This window comes from Microcebus murinus, chromosome X (assembly GCF_040939455.1).
Source record: "Microcebus murinus isolate Inina chromosome X, M.murinus_Inina_mat1.0, whole genome shotgun sequence".
In the NCBI taxonomy this organism is placed as follows: domain Eukaryota; kingdom Metazoa; phylum Chordata; class Mammalia; order Primates; family Cheirogaleidae; genus Microcebus; species Microcebus murinus.
In genome coordinates, this window is record NC_134136.1 from 4,660,277 (window position 1) to 4,678,889 (window position 18,613).

Genomic DNA, 18,613 nt, shown 5'->3' on the forward strand with positions numbered 1-18,613 from the left:
ATGCCAGTCTAGCCAGAATGACGCTGCTCCGTTCTGCGTGGGTCAGACCTCACTGGAACACAGGATTTGGCTCTTGGAAGGCGAAGTAACCAGATCACATTAGGAACAGCTAAGGGGTCCGAGGATGTTTAGCCTGAAGGAAGAAAAGCCTGGAGGACAGGGAGGCGCCTGACTCTGTCTTCAGTTCTCCAAAGGGTGTCTGGGATAGAGGAAGCAGACTTGTTATAGGGAGCCAGACTTCTATTGAGTGTGCGGAAGGCCTTTACACCAATTAGAGAGTAAAAATAGGTGGATTGAGCTATCTCGGGGGTTCCCTATCATAAGATATATCCTAATATAGACTGGGCAACTGATTCTCAAGGATGTCAAAGAGAGATTTCATCAATCAGACAAATGCTAGGCCCAATAACCACTAAAGTCCTTTCAATGAAGAGTCGACGATTCTCTGTTATCTTTGGGTACTGGGAATTTGAGCACTTCAGGAATAAAATGCAAGCTGTGTTGGATTGGGACGAACAGTTCCTTTTGTTCACATGGGGCATAAACCATCTCGCTCTCACATGGGCTATTTCAATACCAGCCTTAGCACTTTGGAAAATTCATTTGTCCCCCAGAAATGAACTGTTCACTGAGGAGAAAGTCAACATGCTTTTATTTTAGAAAACTGCACTCAACAACATGAAAATAGGGTCTAAGCAAACAGAAACAAAAGCTCAAGAGAACGTCTGGCAAAAATTTAAATAGTCAGCATCTCAGGACAATACATCTTCTTCAAGTTGCTGTGAGCTTGCCTGCTCATCTGCCTTGCTCCAGTCGTTCTCACTCTTCATTAAAAAGCGAGCCCTTCTTTTTATCTAATGCTTCCACAAGCTTACCATATAGAACATTCATCTGGGAAAGAGAATAGCAAATAGATTTCTTGAGAGGAAAAGGAATTGTGGGAAAGCTTCCCAGATTCATGGTGATGGCATTAAAGTCTAACCCTTCCCTTCTGAGATCTGAGAGATCTCAGATTTGGGGAGCAAATACAATCCTCTCTTGAGAAGTAGAATCCCATATTATAAGGGAGAAGGTACTTAAAACATAAAAGATCCGGCCGGGCGCGGTGGCTCACGCCTGTAATCCTAGCTCTCTGGGAGGCCGAGGCGGGCGGATTGCTCAAGGTCAGGAGTTCGAAACCAGCCTGAGCAAGAGTGAGACCCCGTCTCTACTATAAACAGAAAGAAATTAATTGGCCAAATATTATATATAGAAAAAATTAGCCGGGCATGGTGGCGCATGCCTGTAGTCCCAGCCACTTGGGAGGCTGAGGCAGAAGGATTGCTTGAGCCCAGGAGTTTGAGGTTGCTGTGAGCTAGGCTGATGCCACGGCACTCATTCTAGCCTAGGCAACAAAGCGAGACTCTGTCTCAAAAAAAAAAAAAAAACATAAAAGATCCTTTGTTCTCATTTGGTAACAAGGATTTTTCTCTACCAAATCTCTCCTGGTTATCTAACAGCCCAGAAGTCTGCAACTGTGACTAGTTCCTGGAGAAAATGCCTTTTTAAACAGTCATCGCTTTGAGCAGAGGCCAGTCCTTCCCCACATAGCACTGGCATTGACAGCGATGCATCTTTCCAGAGCTCGCTCTTGGCATTCCTCCTAATTACATTCCATTTGCTATTCCTAAGTTTCCCCCTGCTTTCCATCCTTCTTGGTTTTTACTCTAAGAAATTACTGTTCCCAGTCCTCTAACTCTTAAAGTTATATGGAACCACTGAGAGTACAATGATCAAGATCCTTTCCTTGCCAAGCATGGTAGGGTTGAGTTCTTATGGAAGGCCCAACTAGAACCTCTTTGGCCCCTAAGTCATTCTGCCCACTCCTGGTCCTCTCCTTCCTCACCTGAGTTTCATAGCTTCTCTTGAGGGAGCCAAGGTGGTCAAGGAAACGCAATGCTAGCTCACACCATTTTTCGGCAGATACATACTTGCTTCTGCTGTACATAAATATTCCAGTATTCCAGGACTTGATCATCAGCCAGAGAATCTCTGTTTCTGGGTAACCTTCCTGAAATCCAAAAACAGTGCATGTTTTGCAGTTATTACTGTTACAGCTCATAGTAGCACTATCTATATCTGTGCTGTGTCCCATTATTATTAAACAACAGGTGCTCTGCTAACACTGAGGAAGGTCCATGCTCCTGGAGAGTACGAGGAGAGCACCTTGAAGTTTTGTCAGCTGTTGAATGTTCCACAGCAAGATCTCAGGAAGAGACATATACTGAAAAAGCAATGAGCCTCTCCTCAACTGAAGGAAAGAAGGAGAGAGAAAGAGATTTTGGGTCTCCCTGATGCATGAGAAAAACCTGTATCCTGTTTGGGGCTTCCCTTAATGCTGTCCTCAGTCAATTATCTCCCCAATATCTACCTCTACCACAGAGAATGTTGCCAAGAAGCAGTTTTATTTTATTTTATTTTTAGTTTTTTGAGACAGAGTCTCACTCTGATGCCCAGGCTAGAGTGCCGTGGCATCAGCCTAGCTCACAGCAACCTCAAACTCCTGGGCTCAAGCGATCCTCCTGCCTCAGCCTCCCGAGTAGCTCGGACTACAGTTGCACACCACCATGCCCAGCTGATTTTTTCTATTTTTAGTAGAGTCTCGCTCTTGCTCACGCTGGTCTCGAACTCCTAACCTCAAGCGATCCTCTCACCTCGGCCTCCCAGAGTGCTAGGATTACAGGTGTGAGCCACCGCGCCCGGCGAAGAAGCAATTTCATTGAATCTCTTAATTTCCTTGATCAGAATCAGTCCATGTTTAGAATAAAAACTATATTAATCTTTGGCACTGACAATATCTACATAGCTATGAACAAAGGGCACATTTCTAAGAAGGTCCCGTAGCCTCATCAGTGGTCTTTAACATGATGAATCGCAAGGTCATAACAGCTTTTCCACAACGCTTCTGCGGTAGTGAGAAAGATGAGTCTACGAGCAGCTGCTTTCTCTGTTCTTGCACAGGAGCTGGGGCACAGAGAGAGCGTTTATGCTACAGCCCTTCGTCTGCACAATAGGCGTCAGGCCCGTGAATGAGGAAATGCAACCGGAGATGTGGGCAGCAGCTACTTGAGTGTGTCAAGGATGTTGTCTCAGCTGTCATTCTTTCATTCGTTTGGATCCATAAAAATAGTACTACTCATAGAACACTGTGACAATGAGGGCGCTAACAGGGATAAGACAAAACTTTTGCGTTTGGGGAGATGAGGCATCCACATAGAAAGATGACTTCATAAACTAGGTGATGATTAAGGGCTACAGTGACACAGGCCTTGGGTGCTTTAGTTCAGTAAAAGAAATGAGCACTACTGCAGCGGTCCCCAACCTTTTTGACACCAGGGACCAGTTTGGTGGCAGACAGTTTTTCTGGGGGTGGGGGTGGGGGACAGCGTCACTGCCTCAGCTCCACCTCAGATCATCAGGTGTTGGATTCTCACGGGGAGCACACAGCCTGGATCCCTCAAATGTGCAGTTTGCAGTGGGGTTTGTGCTCCTAAGACGGTCTGATGTCGCTGCTGATCTGACAGGGGGCGGGGCCCAGGCGAGCGGCTGTGGGTGCCAGGGTTGGGGACCGCAGAGCACTAGGACAGCATAGTCAGAGGGGATCTATCTAGTCTCTGCCTTTGTCCACTTGGTAAATTTCTACTTTTTCGTCAAATTCACAGGCAGAGTTAGTTATTTCTTTCTGTTCCCGTAGCAGGTTTTACACTCCTCTAATGTAACTTAATGTCATACTCTTTTGAAACATTATATATCTATCTCCTCCAGACTGTTGAGTTCCTTGAGGTACAGGGAACTCTTGTTCATTTTTGTATCCTCAGAGCCCAGCACTGTGCTTGGCACTTAACAGAAGCACAACAGATATTTGCTGAATGAATGAATGAACAAAAGAACGAACAAATGAATCAACATCCAGTCAAATGCTACCTCCTCAGTGAGAATTTTCTGGACTCTCCACAATTGATTGCTCAAACCTCTTTTGTCCCTCTGGGACTTTGTTCACAGTACTTCTAACGCTGCACTGTCTCCTCCACTAGTCAGGGAGCTTGGTGAAGGCAAAATGTCTTTCATCTTTGTACATTCACAGCCTGGTACAGTGTCTGATACGGAGTATGAGTGTTGTGATTTTAACTGAATGAATGAAGAAAAATGACTTAACAAACAAACAAACAAACATGATCTTACAGTAGATGAGTAGACTCTAGATTTATAGAGATTATATGAAATGCTCAGAATAGGCAAATCCATAGAGACAGAAAATCAATTAGTGTCTACCAGGCCCTGGAGGAGGGAGGAATGGGGACTGACTGCTAAAGGATATAGGCTTTCTTTTGGGGGTGAATTATAAATATTCTAGAATTACATAATGGTGATGGTTGCACAATCTTGTGAATCTACCAAAAACCACTGTCTACTTTAAAATGGTGAGTTTTATGATACATGAATTCAATCTCAATAAAATATAAAAATATATTAATAGATATACAGAGAAAGAGAAGGGTGTTCCATATGGGCAGAACAGAAAAAAGACTTGGTTAGTACTTGAGAGCAAGTGTGTCTCAGGGAGACTAAGAATTGTTTGGCCTAAGCAGATGATTTATGTAGAGGAGTTAATGGGAAATAAGAGTGACGTAAGGAAATGACATTAAAGGATAACTCTGAGCCATAGGAAGAAATGAAGAGAACCAGAAATTTTAAATAGAAAGTTAATGTAACAAACTATAAATATCTACTTGCATTTATTACTTCCCTCAGCTTCTTTGAAACACAAAAAAATATATAAAGTAATTATAATCATCATTATATATATATATATTTTAGAGATGGGGTTTCACTCTGTCACACAGGCTGAAGTGCAGTGGCACTGTAGCTATTATTGTTCAATTGTCTATTTCAAAACTTACTACAAAGCTATAATAATATTAAGAAAATGTGGTACTGACATAAAGATAAGCATATAGATCAATGAAATAGAACATAGAGTCCAGAAACAAACCCTAACATTTTTGGTCAATTTATTTTTGATAAGGTTGTCAAGACCATTCAATGGGGAAAAATAATCTTCTTTGTGCTATTATTTTTTTTTTTTTGAGACAGAGTCACGCTTTGTTGCCTAGGCTAGAGTGAGCGCCCGTGGCGTCAGCCTAGCTCACAGCAACCTCAAACTCAGGGCTCAAGCGATCCTTCTGCCTCAGCCTCCCAAGTAGCTGGGACTACAGGCATGCGCCACCATGCCCAGCTAATTTTTTCTATATATATTAGTTGGCCAATTAATTTCTTTCTATTTATAGTAGAGATGGGGTCTCACTCTTGGTCAGGCTAGTTTTGAACTCCTGACCTTGAGCAATCCTCCCTCCTCGGCCTCCCAGAGAGCTAGGATTACAGGCGTGAGCCACCGTGCCTGGCCTTGTGCTGTTATTTTAAAAATATTTTATTGATATGTAATATTTAAATATTTAATTTTTTAGAGCAGTTTTAGGTTCACAGCAAAATTGAGAGGAAGGTACAAAGATTTTCTGCATATTCCCTGCCCCCCCCCACATGCACAGTCTCCTCAATTATCAACATCTCCCACTCGAGTGGTACATTTGCTACAATTGATGAACTTACATTGATATATCATAACCACCCACAGGACTGCATAATGTATTAACCTATCTTAAATCTGCTAATTCTTCTCCTGCCAGTTCAAATCTATTGTTGAGCCTCTCTAGTGAATTTTTAATTTCACTTACTGTGGTTTTCACCTCCAGATTTTCCATTTGGTGCTTAAAAATATTCTGTGTCTTTACTGGTAGTCTCTATTTGATGAGACATTATCATCATACCTTTTTAAAGCAAAGCATGGTTATCTTTAGTTCTTTGAACACATTTGTAATGGTCGCTCTGACATCTTTGTTAGATATGATATCTGGACCCTCTCAGAGATAGTTTGTGTTGCTTTATTCTTTTCCCTGTATATGGGTCATACTTTCCTGCTTCTTTGCATGTCTTACACTTCTTTCTGTTGAAAACTGAACATTTTGGGTAATATATTGTAGCAATTCTGGAGACTGATTCCCACCACTCTGGGGCTTCTTTTTGTTGTTGTTTGCATTTTATTTAATAACTCGACTAACTTATTTATTTATTTTTTTCAGTGGCCAGTTACTAGATAGACTATTTTAGCAAAGTCTATTTCCATCACATGTGAAGTGTCTTATGTTGTTTCTCAAAGAACATTGTCTTAGTTATGTGCTGTCACCCTAGGATGACATTATAGCAGGGCTTTCTTTGTCTCTTTCTCTGAAGCTTCTGCTGGTATCACAACCAGCTGTTAGGCTCCACTAATTGCATGATGATTGCTCTATTGTTTTTAACAATGCCCTGGGGCATAAATTGTTCCACAGTCTGATCCAATTAAATTCAGGCCACTTTGCTGTGTAGTCTCTAAGACAAGTCTTTGTTCTGACCCCAGAAGGCCACTTCTTGGCTATCTCTTTTCATAATTCTTTCTAGTAATCTAGCTGATCTGTGGGTTAGCTTGCTGTTCAAATAGAGCTACTATCTTCCTCTTAATTGCTTACCACCAAAATCTCCATTGTTTTCAAGAGTGCTTTTTGACTTGAACTTCCCCACGTTCTGTTTCAAGTAAAGTCAGTTCCTTTGAGGAGAGCTCTCACTTCTTAAGGATTGTCTCTCCCCCTGGGAAAAATCTCTGAGCCCCTGCCCCAGAGCTGCAATGGGGGTGTGTGAACCCCTTTTCTCTGACACTCCTGCTTTAAAAGCAGGGTCTAGGTAGGGCAGAAGGTTCTGGTCTTCTTGGCTTACCTCTTTGGGGGTGGAACCTCTGCCCCTATGAATGGGCTGCAGCAGAAAGTCTCTAGAAATCTCATTTTATCAATGAGGAAACTGAGGCTCAGATGGGGCTGCACCATCTTCCCAGGGTCACATAGTGTATTTATGGCACAAATGAGACTAGAAAGAAGCTAGGGGCAATGACTCTTGGTCCTGACTTCCCTCTACATTCTTAATATTATTGCAATAAATTTATTTTTGTTTATATAGATTTCCTTGGTTAATTTTGAAGTTAAACAACTTTGCATATGTTTATTAGCCAACCTTCTTTTGTAGATTGCCTAGTGATAAGCTTTTGCCCATTTTTTCTAGTGTTGGTAATCTGGTAATCTTTTTCTTATTGATTTTTAATGTAAATATGTTACAAATATTTTATTCAAGTCTATGGCTTTTTAAAAAACTTTTTGTGATATTTTGGGTCATTTACTAATTTATGTAACTGAGCCTATTTGTTTCTTATACGGATTCTGGGTGGATCCTCTCCACTCCATGATTTAAAAAAATGTTTTCCTGTATTTTCTCTTAATGCTTTTATAGCTTTGATTTTATGTTTAGCTCTCTAATCCATCTGGATTTTCTGTATTTCTTCCTCTTGGACTTTGTTTTTGTGCATGGTATAAGGTAAAAAATAATACCAGAAGCTACCATTATACAGTACTTACTATGTGTTAGACATTGTTCTTAAGTACTTTATATATATTAACTTCTTTAATACTACTAATAATACTGCGAGGTAGGTACTATTATTATATCTATTTTACATATGAGGAGACAGAGGGATAAAGAGTTAACTAATATGACCAAGGTCATTCAGATAATAAATGATATTGCCAGAATTTATTTGAATAGGGAATGTTACTCCAAAGTCTGTGCTGTTAACCACTGTGCTATAATGTTTCTCAATTTAACTTCGCTTTTTAAATTGTCCCAATATCATTATAAATATAGGCCATCTTTCCCTCAATTATTTGATATACCACTTTCATTGCATGCTCAATTCTCATAGATGTGTGTATCTCCTGGGCTCTATGTTCTTCTATTAATCTATTTGTGGATTCTTCTGTACTAATATCACACTTTTAAAAGTAATAACATTTTATAGTGTTTAAAAATATTTGATAGGGCAAGTCCTCAGTTGTTATTTTTTAAAAATGTATTTGTTGTTATGGCTCATTTCCTTTTATGGAAGATTTTTATAATCACCTTATCAAATTTCATTCAAAAAATCCTATTGAGATTTTTATTTTGACTGAATTCATTGCATTGAATTCATGGAAATTGACTCCTTTATATTATTAAGACTTCTGGTCCAAAAACATGATATGTATTTCCATTTGTTTGAGACCTATGCATTTTTGAGAGCAGAATAGAAAGACCTGGTAGGAAGAGTGAAAATGATGGAGAAGCAGTAAAGTGCTTCAGGAGGTAGAAGGGGATTGAACTGACAGTGCAAGGTTGAGAAAATATCTTCAGAAAAAAGAGGAGAGGTGAGTAGACAGGTGCAGTGGTAGAATGTTATGGTTGAGACACAGGCCAATGAGGGATCTCATACATGATGCCCTGATCTTCTCAATTAAAGATATGGTGAGATCATCTAATGGAGAATGAGGTAGGCCTACGTTTTTATGAGGGTAGAAAAGGTTGAAGCAGCCATTTTATTTGAGTTTGCCAAAAAAAAAAAAAAATGACAGGAAGGAAAGTATTTCTGAGAAGCGATGGGAACCCAATGACAATTAACAGCATGAATCTGTACTGGACAAAATCTGGATGGTTCTTTGACTTTCTTTAGTGATTCTACTGCTCAAAATCAGAAGCAGAAGAACTGATGGTGGTGAGTCACTAGGTTTGGGAAAAAAATGAAACAGTAGGCATGACCAAAAGAAGAGAGAGACAGAGAGAAAGACTGGACTTTAAATGCGTAGGAAGAGATGAATGATTTGAAGTCCAAGTGAGAACAGAGAATAGATATGGAGAAGTAAGAGAGATTATAGTCAGAAGAAAAACTTTGAGTTAGCAGTTTTTAACATGGAGCAGTGCTATAATGGGTGCCTTATATGGGATATAGACAGTTGCTAAAAAAGGGCAACAAACTGAAATTGTGTGGCAGAAGAACTTGCTAACATGGATTACAAAGTCACTTAGGATAATAAATAACAATGAAGGTACCAAGGAAGGAAAAAGTGGGCCCAGGAAGTGTCAGTTCATGACAACATTGGTGATCAAGAGATACAGATTTTAAGTGAAGAGAAGCAGCAGGAAGGTGGTATATAAATAGTACAACGTGCCACCAGAGAGCAAGGATCTGGGTTAATTTAGTCTCTTCTTCTGAGAAAAAGGGAGTGGGAGAAGATGAGACCTCCACAAAAATGGGTAGTGAGGGACATGTTTTCTTGAGGGAAGATCCTGCTTTGTTCTAAGAAGAAAGGAGAGGAGGAGGTGATGGCTGATAAAAAGAATATTGACTATTGTCTGGGAAAAGCCCAGTCTTGTTTTTTGGGGGGGTTGGATGAGGTTATGGATAGCCTTAAGGGTAAGGATAAGGATTTGGAAAATATAGAGTTGATAAGAGATTTGGGAGAAAGGGAGTGATATAGCAAAGGTTGTGTTTTGGGAAGATATATTTGATAGGGATGCACAGGAAAGACAGGAGAAGAGAAGAAAGAGCCAGAGACCAATTAGGAAATTAACTGCAAAACTCTAGGAGAGACACAATATCAAAGTCTGACTCAAAGATGTCTTTGCATGAACTTCGATTCTAGTCTTAGGGAAATGGGAGGTTTGGAAGAAGAAAGATTTAGATGAAGGAAAACCCAAAGACCATTGTACTACAAAGAAAGAACACTGGGTTCAATTCTCAGCTTTGTCCTTACATAACTGTATGACCTTGTGTAAGATATTTAACCTTTCAGTGCCTCAGTTTACAAAATAATGAGCTTGAATTAGGTAGCCCCAAAGATCATTAGTTTCCAGTTCTAAATTCTTTCAGCCATTGAATGGAACTTTACCTTATATTTCCTTTAGATTCCAATATATATATATATATATACATACAAAATAATATATATATATATTACATATATATATATATATATATATATTATTTTTTTTTTGCCAAGAAACTAATCTGACCTGGGATAGATCCCAATTGTCTTATTTATGAATTAATATAAGATTGGCAGAAGTAGGAATTGAGATGAAACTGAACTAGTAGAAGACCAAACAAGAGAAGAAAGATGGTGTTGATAAATGAGTTTCTCAAACTTTAATGTGCATACAAGTCACCTGGGAATATTGTTGAAACGCAGATTCTGATTCAGCAGGTCTGTGTTGGGGCCTAAGATTCTGTACTTCTATAAGCTCCTAGGGGATGCTGATGCAGCTGGCCCATGACTCCCACTTTGAGAATCAAACTCCTAGAGAACACAGCTCAGTACTTTGAATCACTTTAGCTTCTTTTGTAAAAGAAAAGAGCCTGCTTTTGGGGGGTTCTTCTTGGTTACACAGCAGGCCTTTGTAACTCCGATGTCAGCTGTGATGATTAGGTTTGCCTCTTCTCTTTAAGTGTAGGCTTTCCCTCACCATTACCTAAACTTCTGTACAGTCTTTTTAAATTCTATTCTTTTACTTTTTGTAGAGACAAGTCTTGTTGCCCAGTCTGGTCTTTAACCCCTGGCCTCCAGTGACCCTATTGCCTCGGTCTCCCAAAGTACTGGGATTATAGGCACGAGCCACCATGTCTGGTCCCTGTATAGTTTTTTTGTTTGTTTGTTTTGTTTTGTTTTGAGACTAGGTCTCACTCTGTTGCCTGGGCTAAAGTGCAGTGGCATCCATAGCTCACTACAACCTCAAACTGCTGGGCTCAAGCGATCCTCCTGCCTCAGCCTCCCAAGTAGCTGGGACTACAGGCATGTGCCACCATGCCTGCCTGATTTTTTAATTTTTTTGTAGAGATGGGGTCTCGCTGTTGCTCAGGCTCCCTGTATAGTTTTAAGAATGAACGAGGGAACTTCTACTTCCATGAGATGAACTAAATATATTTATCCTTATTTCCCCTGCTAAGTACAGCTAAAATCCTGGACATGATACATAAACATAAGAAGACTCTGAAAGGTGGAGAGAAGAAGGAAGACTGGCTAGGGACCTTGATATACTGGTGATTTCCCTGGATTTTCTTTTTGCTTCATATATCCCAGATTTGGTGCTAGAGATGCCAACAGGCACAGGCCAAGAGAAGTCCCATGAACAGCCTGCTCTCTCTAGTCGAGGGACCAGTAGTAACAAGGAGTCCTCCACCTCAAGTATCAATGGAGGCCAAATTGGAAACCTGGGCTTCTACCTCCACTTGGAAGTAATAAGGTTGCTGCCAAAGCAGTGTCAGAGAAAGCCAGCTAAAACAGAAAGTTTAAATGACATCCAGAGTCTCATAACATAATATCAAAATGTCCAAGTTTCAATAAAAAATTACTCATTATACCAAGAATGGGGAAGATCTCAAACTGAATTTTAAAAAAGACAATCAATTGATGCCAACACTGAGATGACAGAAATGTTACAGTATCTGGTAAAGAGCTATTCTATGACTTTAAAAAATTGTGGTAAAAATATATATAACACAAAATTTACCATCTTAACCATTTTTAAGTATATAGTTCAGTGGCATTTAGTACATATATGTTGTTGTGCTAGCGTCACCACCATCCGCCCACAGAATTGGTTTCATCTTGTAAAACTAAAACTCTGTACATATTAAATAATAAGCCCCAGTCCCTGTAATTACCACTCTATTTTCTGTTTCTATGAATTTGATCACTCTAGGTACTTCATATAAGTAGTATGACACAATATTTGTCCTTTTGCGACAAGCAACAACTTGATGAATCCCCAGAGAATTATGCTGAGTGAAAAGAGCCAATCTCAAAAGATTACGTACTGCACAATTCCAAATCTCAACAGCTATACTGTATGAATCCATTCATATAACATTCTTAAAATGACAAAATTATAGAAATTAGTCATAGATTAGTGGTTGCTGGGGTTTAAGGAGGGGCTGGGAATAGGAGAAAAGTGTGTGAGGGCTATAAAAAGGCAACATGAGGAATCCTTTTGGTGATGAAAATGTTCTGTATCTTGACTGTAATAATGCCAACATCCTGGTTGTGATGTTGTACTACAGTTTGTCAGATGTTATCATTGGGGAAACCGAGTGAAGGGTACATGGGATCTCTCTGTTATTTCTTACAACTGCAAGTGAATATACAATTATCTCAAAATAAAATTTTAATTTAGAAAACTTGAACAATTTACTTCCTGTTAAAAATAATCTAGAATATGAACCCACCATAGATTACATAGGCTTGCTTGCTTAAACATGTTGAGTCATCCTCCTGTTTTTTTATTGTCACTAGCTTCTGAATACCCACTTGAGTCTCTCCTTTGAACTGAAATTTCTCAGCAAGAACTGGTAAAGAAGTTATGTGTTCCAGTGGAAAGAGCCCTGTAATTGAGATGCAATAGGTTGAATGTTTGTGTCCCCTCAAAATTCATGTATTAAAATCCTAATCCCCAAAGTGATATTATTAGGAGGTGTGACTGTTGGGAGGTAATTAGGTCATGAGGGCAGAGCTCTAATGAATGGGATTAGTGCCCTTATAAAAGAGGCCCCAGGAAGATCCTTCACCCCTTCACCATGTGAAGTTATAGTCAGAAGAGGCTATCTATGAGGAAGTGGGCCCTCACCAGACACCAAATCTGTGGGCACCTTGATTTTGGACTTCCTAGTCTCCAGAACTGTGAGAAGTAAATTTTTGTTGCTTATAAGCCATCCACTCTATATTTTGTTATAGCAGCCTTAATGGAATACAATGTAAGGTCAGAAGATCTGGGTTCTAGTCTTGACCCTCATTCATTAACCATGAATGACTAGGCAAATTGGTAACTTGATTTTTTGAATCTTAAAAATTTTCTCATTTGGAAATCAAGGATAATAATAGCAGCATTGTCTACTTCACAGAATTGCTGTGGAGGTTGTATGAGATAATGGAAGTAAGAGTGCGTTGTAAACTATAAAGCATGATATTGTGAGGCATGAGGTTTTATATTTGTGTAATAGCCTTTTTGCCAGTGTATGGAGGCACTAGATAAAGGTTATATGCTCAATAAAGAATGAATGAGTGATTGGTCATTTAAAAAGCCAATCAAAGGCAGAATTTTCTCCCAAGTATTTAAAACAAAGGAGATGCACAGCACATTCAAACAGGAAGAAGCAACATGTACAATATAAAGAGCCAAGAGGGTTATTAAACTAATCTCTTCATTAAAAAGCCAATTAATCAGTCATGTTTCAGGGGATGAGCAATAATGGATGGGAAACTCATCAGAAAAGTAGGCAAACATTAAGCTCTCTAACAGGCAACTCAAGAGCTGTAATGTATTATTGGAACTGTAATGTATTAAATAGAATAAAAGAAGCAAAACCAAAATGCTCAGAGAAGTTTTAGCCTTACACTAACTTGGAAATTGATCAATTGAAGTTATAGTACAGTCTAATTTTACTTTGTATTAGTTACTATGGCAAACACTAATATAAACTGCAAATTCCAGATGAGGCTGATGGCTTAGAAATAGAATATTCTATTTTTCCCACAAAATAGTAAAGGAAAAAATCCAAAATACTCAATGTTGAAGTTTTTTTTTTTTTTTTTAAAATACTTAAATTCAAACAGGCCATAATTATTACACACACAGCTCCAAGAGAATTCTAGGTTTTGATAAGTTAATGCTAGTTTGGACCAGGTTATCACCTTGCTATATTTTTCCACCATCTGTTGTGATTTGCAGATACAGTCATGTGTCGCTTACCAATGGGGATACAATCTGAGAAATGCATCATTAGGTGCAATCGCAATCATTAGAGAGTTGTGAGAACGTCATAGAGTGTACTTACACAAATCTGGATGGTATGGCCTACCACACACCTAGCCTATTTGGTAGCCTATTGCTTCTAGGCTACAAACCTGTACAGCATGTTACTGTACTGAATACTGTCAGCAATTGTAACACAATGGTAAGTATTTGTGTGTCTAAACATATCTACACCTGGAAAAGGTACTGTAAAAATATAGTATAAAGATTAAAAATGGCACATCTGCATAGGGCACTCATGGAGCTTGCAGGACTGAAAGTTGCTCTGGGTGAGTCAATCAGTGGTGAGTGAATGTGAAGGCCTGGGACATTACTGTATGCTACTATTTTTTGATTTTTTCTTTTTTTTTCTTTTCTCAACGTCATTTTACCCTAAAAGCTACTGTTGACTTTATAAACACTGTACACTTAGGCTACACTAAATTTATGAAAAATATTTTTCTTCAATAATAAACTGACTTTAGCTTGCTGTAACCTTTTTTACTTTATAAACTTTTACATTTTTTAAAGTTTTCGACTCTTGTAATAACACAGCTTAAAACACAAACACATTGTACAACTATACCAAAATATTTTCTTTATATATTTTCTTATAAGCTTTTTTCTATTTTAAATTTTGTTTTAAACTTTTTTGTTAAAAACTAAGACACAAACACACACATTAGCCTAGGCCTACAGAGGCTCAGGGTCATCAGTATCACTGTCTTCCAACTCTACATCTTGTCCCACTGGGTGGTCCTCAGGGGCAATAACCTTCATGGAGCTGTCATTTCCCATGGTACTAATGCCTTCTTCTGTAATACCTACTGATGAACCTGCCTGACATTATTTTACAGTTAACTTTTTGTTTTATAAGTAGAAGGAGTACACTCTAAAATAACAATAAAAAGTATAGTATAGTAAACAGGTAAACCAGTAACATAGTCATTATCAAGTATTATGTACTATACATAATGCACGTGCTAGACTTTTATATGACTGGCAGTGCAGTAGGTTTGTTTACACCAGCATCACCACAAGCACACGAGTAAGGTCTTGCACTATGTTGTTACGATGGCTAAGATGTCACAAGGCGATAGGAATGTTTCCGCTCCATTATAATCTTATGGGACCACCACAGTATATAATGAAACGTTATTATCTGGTACAGAGATAACAACTATATATATGAAGAAGCATTTGAGCAGAGAGCAGTTAGGATCCTTAGATATTAACATGAACTCAAATAATGACTTTCCATGTGACGTTAAGCAAGCCAAGTAGCCACCTTAATGTATTTATAGCTCCCTTATAATAACAATACTACCTTACATATATATGAGCTGTTAAAGTTTACAACACATATATTATTTCCATTGATCCTTACAACCCCAGTGTAGAAGAGTCCGAGTAGGTATTATTCCCATTTTACAAATGAGAAAACTGAAGTCCAACAGAAGAGTGATATCCATATGCAAAAATAAACAAACAAAATACCATTTAGAGACCTTTACCTCACCTCACACATAGTAATTAAAATGGATTATAGACCTATATGTAAGAGATAAAAGTATAAAACATACATAGGAGAATAGTTTTTTAAACTTGGGCTAGGCAAAGATTTCTTAGCATGACCAAAAACACTACCCATAAAAAAACTGATAAACTGAACTTCATCAAAATTCAAAACTTTTGCTCTTCAAATTATGTCTTTAAAAAAATGAAAAGACAAGCCAGAGACTGGGAGAAAATATTTACAAGTCATATATCTGATAAAGAACTTGTATCCAGAATATATAAAGAACTCTTACAACTCAATAAAAAGACAACCTAATTTTTAAAATGGGAAAATAATTGAATAGACATTTATCCAAAGAAGATATACTAATGGTCAATAAGTACATGAAAAAGCTATCAACATCATTAGCCATCAAGAGAATACAAAAGAGGCCAGGTGCAGTGGCTCACGCCTGTAATCCTAGCACTTGGGAGGCTGAGGATCACTTGAGGCCAGGAGTTCGAGACCAGCCTGACCAAGAGCAAGACTCTGTCTCTACAAAGAATAGAAAAATTAGCCATACGTGGTGGTGCACACCTATAGTCCCAGCTACTGGGGAGGCTGAGGTGAAAAGAGTTTGAGGTTGCAGTGAGCTATGATCACGCCACTGCACTCTAGTCCAGGCGACAGAGCAAGACCCTGTCTCAGAAAGAAAGAAGAAAGAAGAAAGAAAGAAATAAAGAGAGAGAGAGACAGACAGAGAGACAGAGAGAGAAAGAGAGAGAGAAAGAAAATACAGGCTGGGTGTGGCTCAGGCCTTTAATCCTAGCACTCTGGGAGGCCAAGGCAGGAGGATCACTTGAGCTCAGGAGTTCAAGGCCAGCCTAAGCAAGAGCAAGAACTTGTCTCTACTAAAAATAGAAAAATTAGCCAGGTGTCGTGGCATGCACCTGTAGTTCCAGCTACTCAGGAGACTGAGGCAGGAGGATCACTTGAGCCCAGGAGTTTGAGGTTACAGTGAGCTAGGATGACACCACTGCACTATAGCAAGGGTAATAGAGTAAGACTTTGTGAAAGAAAGAAAGAAAGAAAGAAAGAAAGAAAGAAAGAAAGAAAGAAAGAAAGAAAGAAAGAAAGAAAGAAAGAAAGAAAGGAAGGAAAGAAAAGAAAGAAAGGAAAGAAAGAAAGAAAGAAAGAAAGAAAGAAAGAAAGAAAGAAAGAAAGAAAGAAAGAAAGAAAGAAAGAAAGAAAGAAAATACAAAACAACAATGAACTACCACTCCATACCCACTAGGATGGCTATAGTAAAAATGATGGACAATAACAAATGTTGATGAGGTGTGGAGAAATTGGAACCCTCATACATTGCTAGTGGGAATGTAAAACGGTGCAGCCACTTTGGAAAACAGTTTGCATCTCCTCAAAAAGTTAAACACAGAGTTACCAAATGACTCAGCAATTCCACACCTAGGTATATATCCAAGAGAATTCAAAATGTATGCTCACACAAAGTCTTGTACATGAATGTTCGTAGCAGCATTATTTATGATGGCCAAAAACATTCAATTCCTCAAATGTCTACGAACTGATGAATGGATAAACAAATGTGATATACCCATTCAATAAAAAGATGTGGTATATCCATTCAATAGAATATTATTCAGCAAAAAAAGGAGCAATGAAATAATGATAATACCACAATACAGATGAACCACAAAAACATTTATGCTAAATAAAAGAGGCCAGATATAAGAATTGTGGTGAGGAGTTGCATACCTCTATAAATTTACTGAATTATGTATGAACAATGGGTAAGCTTTATGATATGTATATTATATCACAATAAAGCTAATTTAAGATCACTGAATAAACCTGCACTGAAGAGAAAAAGAAATCAGCAGAGGAAGAACTAAAATACAGGTCTTTAGTGTTCTACTCTATCACCTGCCTCAGGGAAATGGTGGGAATAACAATAAACTTTTCCAAAAGGTTCATATCATCATAGGGGAAGTAATGACTCCACTAGGCTTTGAAAATACAAAATAATTCATAATGCATAGTGGTACTGCTACTTTGACCTAATCTATGATATATTTGTATTAGAAAATTTCTACTTTTAACTATTTACATTTCAGAAATCCAGGGAAATTTTGTAGTGTCGTAATATGAATTTATCCTACAACTCATATCAGAAAGTATTATTCTATGTAATTTCTGATACACAAGACAGTACAGTTCTTTTAAATTAGCTGAAAGTTTACTATCACTATTTGACTTACAGTGCGGCTAATAAGGCTCAGAGCATCTTCAAAATAGCCCCAAACTTCTTCCTGGGGACAGAGGTCTGCATTTGATGCCGCATTTGGCACTGAGAGGTTAATCAAGTTGTGCATACATTTGCTGAAAATCAAAAAGACAAAACTCATCCCATAAGGAAATAAATCAGTGGTGTCATGGCTAAGATAAGTAAAATCTGGATTTCATCCCAGACTAAGAACTTCAAAACATTTCTGTTCTCCCTTCAGTTTTATCTGGCCTCCAACCTCAGAAGACAGATTTTTGAAGCTGTAAAACAAATTGACCAATCCTTCCTTTTATCATGCCTAGGTTTTCACTCTTTTTTTAGTTTCCTGCACAAAGGAGTTGTGGCTGATTATTTTATTTTATGAGATGGTTTAATCTACAGGCATTTTAAAGCATCTTGTTATTTCCTTAAATGGGCAAGAGAATTGGGATTTAAATTGGGAATTCCACAAGAACTGTCTCTCATGACTTAGAACAGGAAGACCATAATGAAGTTTTCCAGAAAAAAAAATCACACAACATCTATTTTCCCCTATGTCTGGACATAGAAAACAAAAAATCTTTAACAAATAATATTTTATATAGCACTTGTTGATGCTTAAAGAAAAGAATTTAGAAAAAAAATGGAGACAAATATATCAAAATGTTAACATTTGTTAAATTTAGGTGATAGAGCCTGCAGTCCCAGCTACTCAAGAGGCTGAGGCAGGAAGATCACTTGAGCCCAGGAGTTCATATCCAGCTGGGCAACATAGTAAGACCCAGTCTCTTAAAAAAAAAAAAAAAGAAAAGAAAAAAATAAATAAATTTGGGTGGTGGATACATTGATGTTTGTTATGTCAACCTCTGTATTTTTCTGTACATTTGGAATATTTATTAATGAAACAAAGAAAAAAAGGTACTTAGTAGTTTTACTATATACACAAACTCACATAAAGAAGCAACTTTCCCCCTCTTTTTCTTTTTGGGAAATCCAGACTCCTTGATCTTGCTAAATAATTCTTGGTCTCAATATGGAGCTGTTCACAAGAGTGCCTC

General features: G+C 38.2%; 1 protein-coding gene across 2 annotated transcripts in view; it reads right to left on the reverse strand.

The window, feature by feature from the left end:
- Positions 1 to 636: 636 nt before the first annotated feature.
- The window catches only part of TEX11 (testis expressed 11), a 255,862-nt gene continuing 237,885 nt past the window's right edge, over positions 637 to 18,613 (reverse strand). Inside the window, exons 28-30 of one of the 2 annotated variants that reach the window (XM_075999567.1) lie at positions 17,551 to 17,671; positions 1,886 to 2,050; positions 637 to 891 (exon numbers count right to left, since the gene is read on the reverse strand). In XM_075999567.1, the coding sequence (XP_075855682.1) occupies positions 820 to 891; positions 1,886 to 2,050; positions 17,551 to 17,671 (358 nt within the window). In that variant the 3' untranslated portion in view covers positions 637 to 819. The remainder of the gene's footprint in view (positions 892 to 1,885; positions 2,051 to 17,550; positions 17,672 to 18,613) is intronic. The other variant, XM_075999568.1, reaches the window with a different exon arrangement.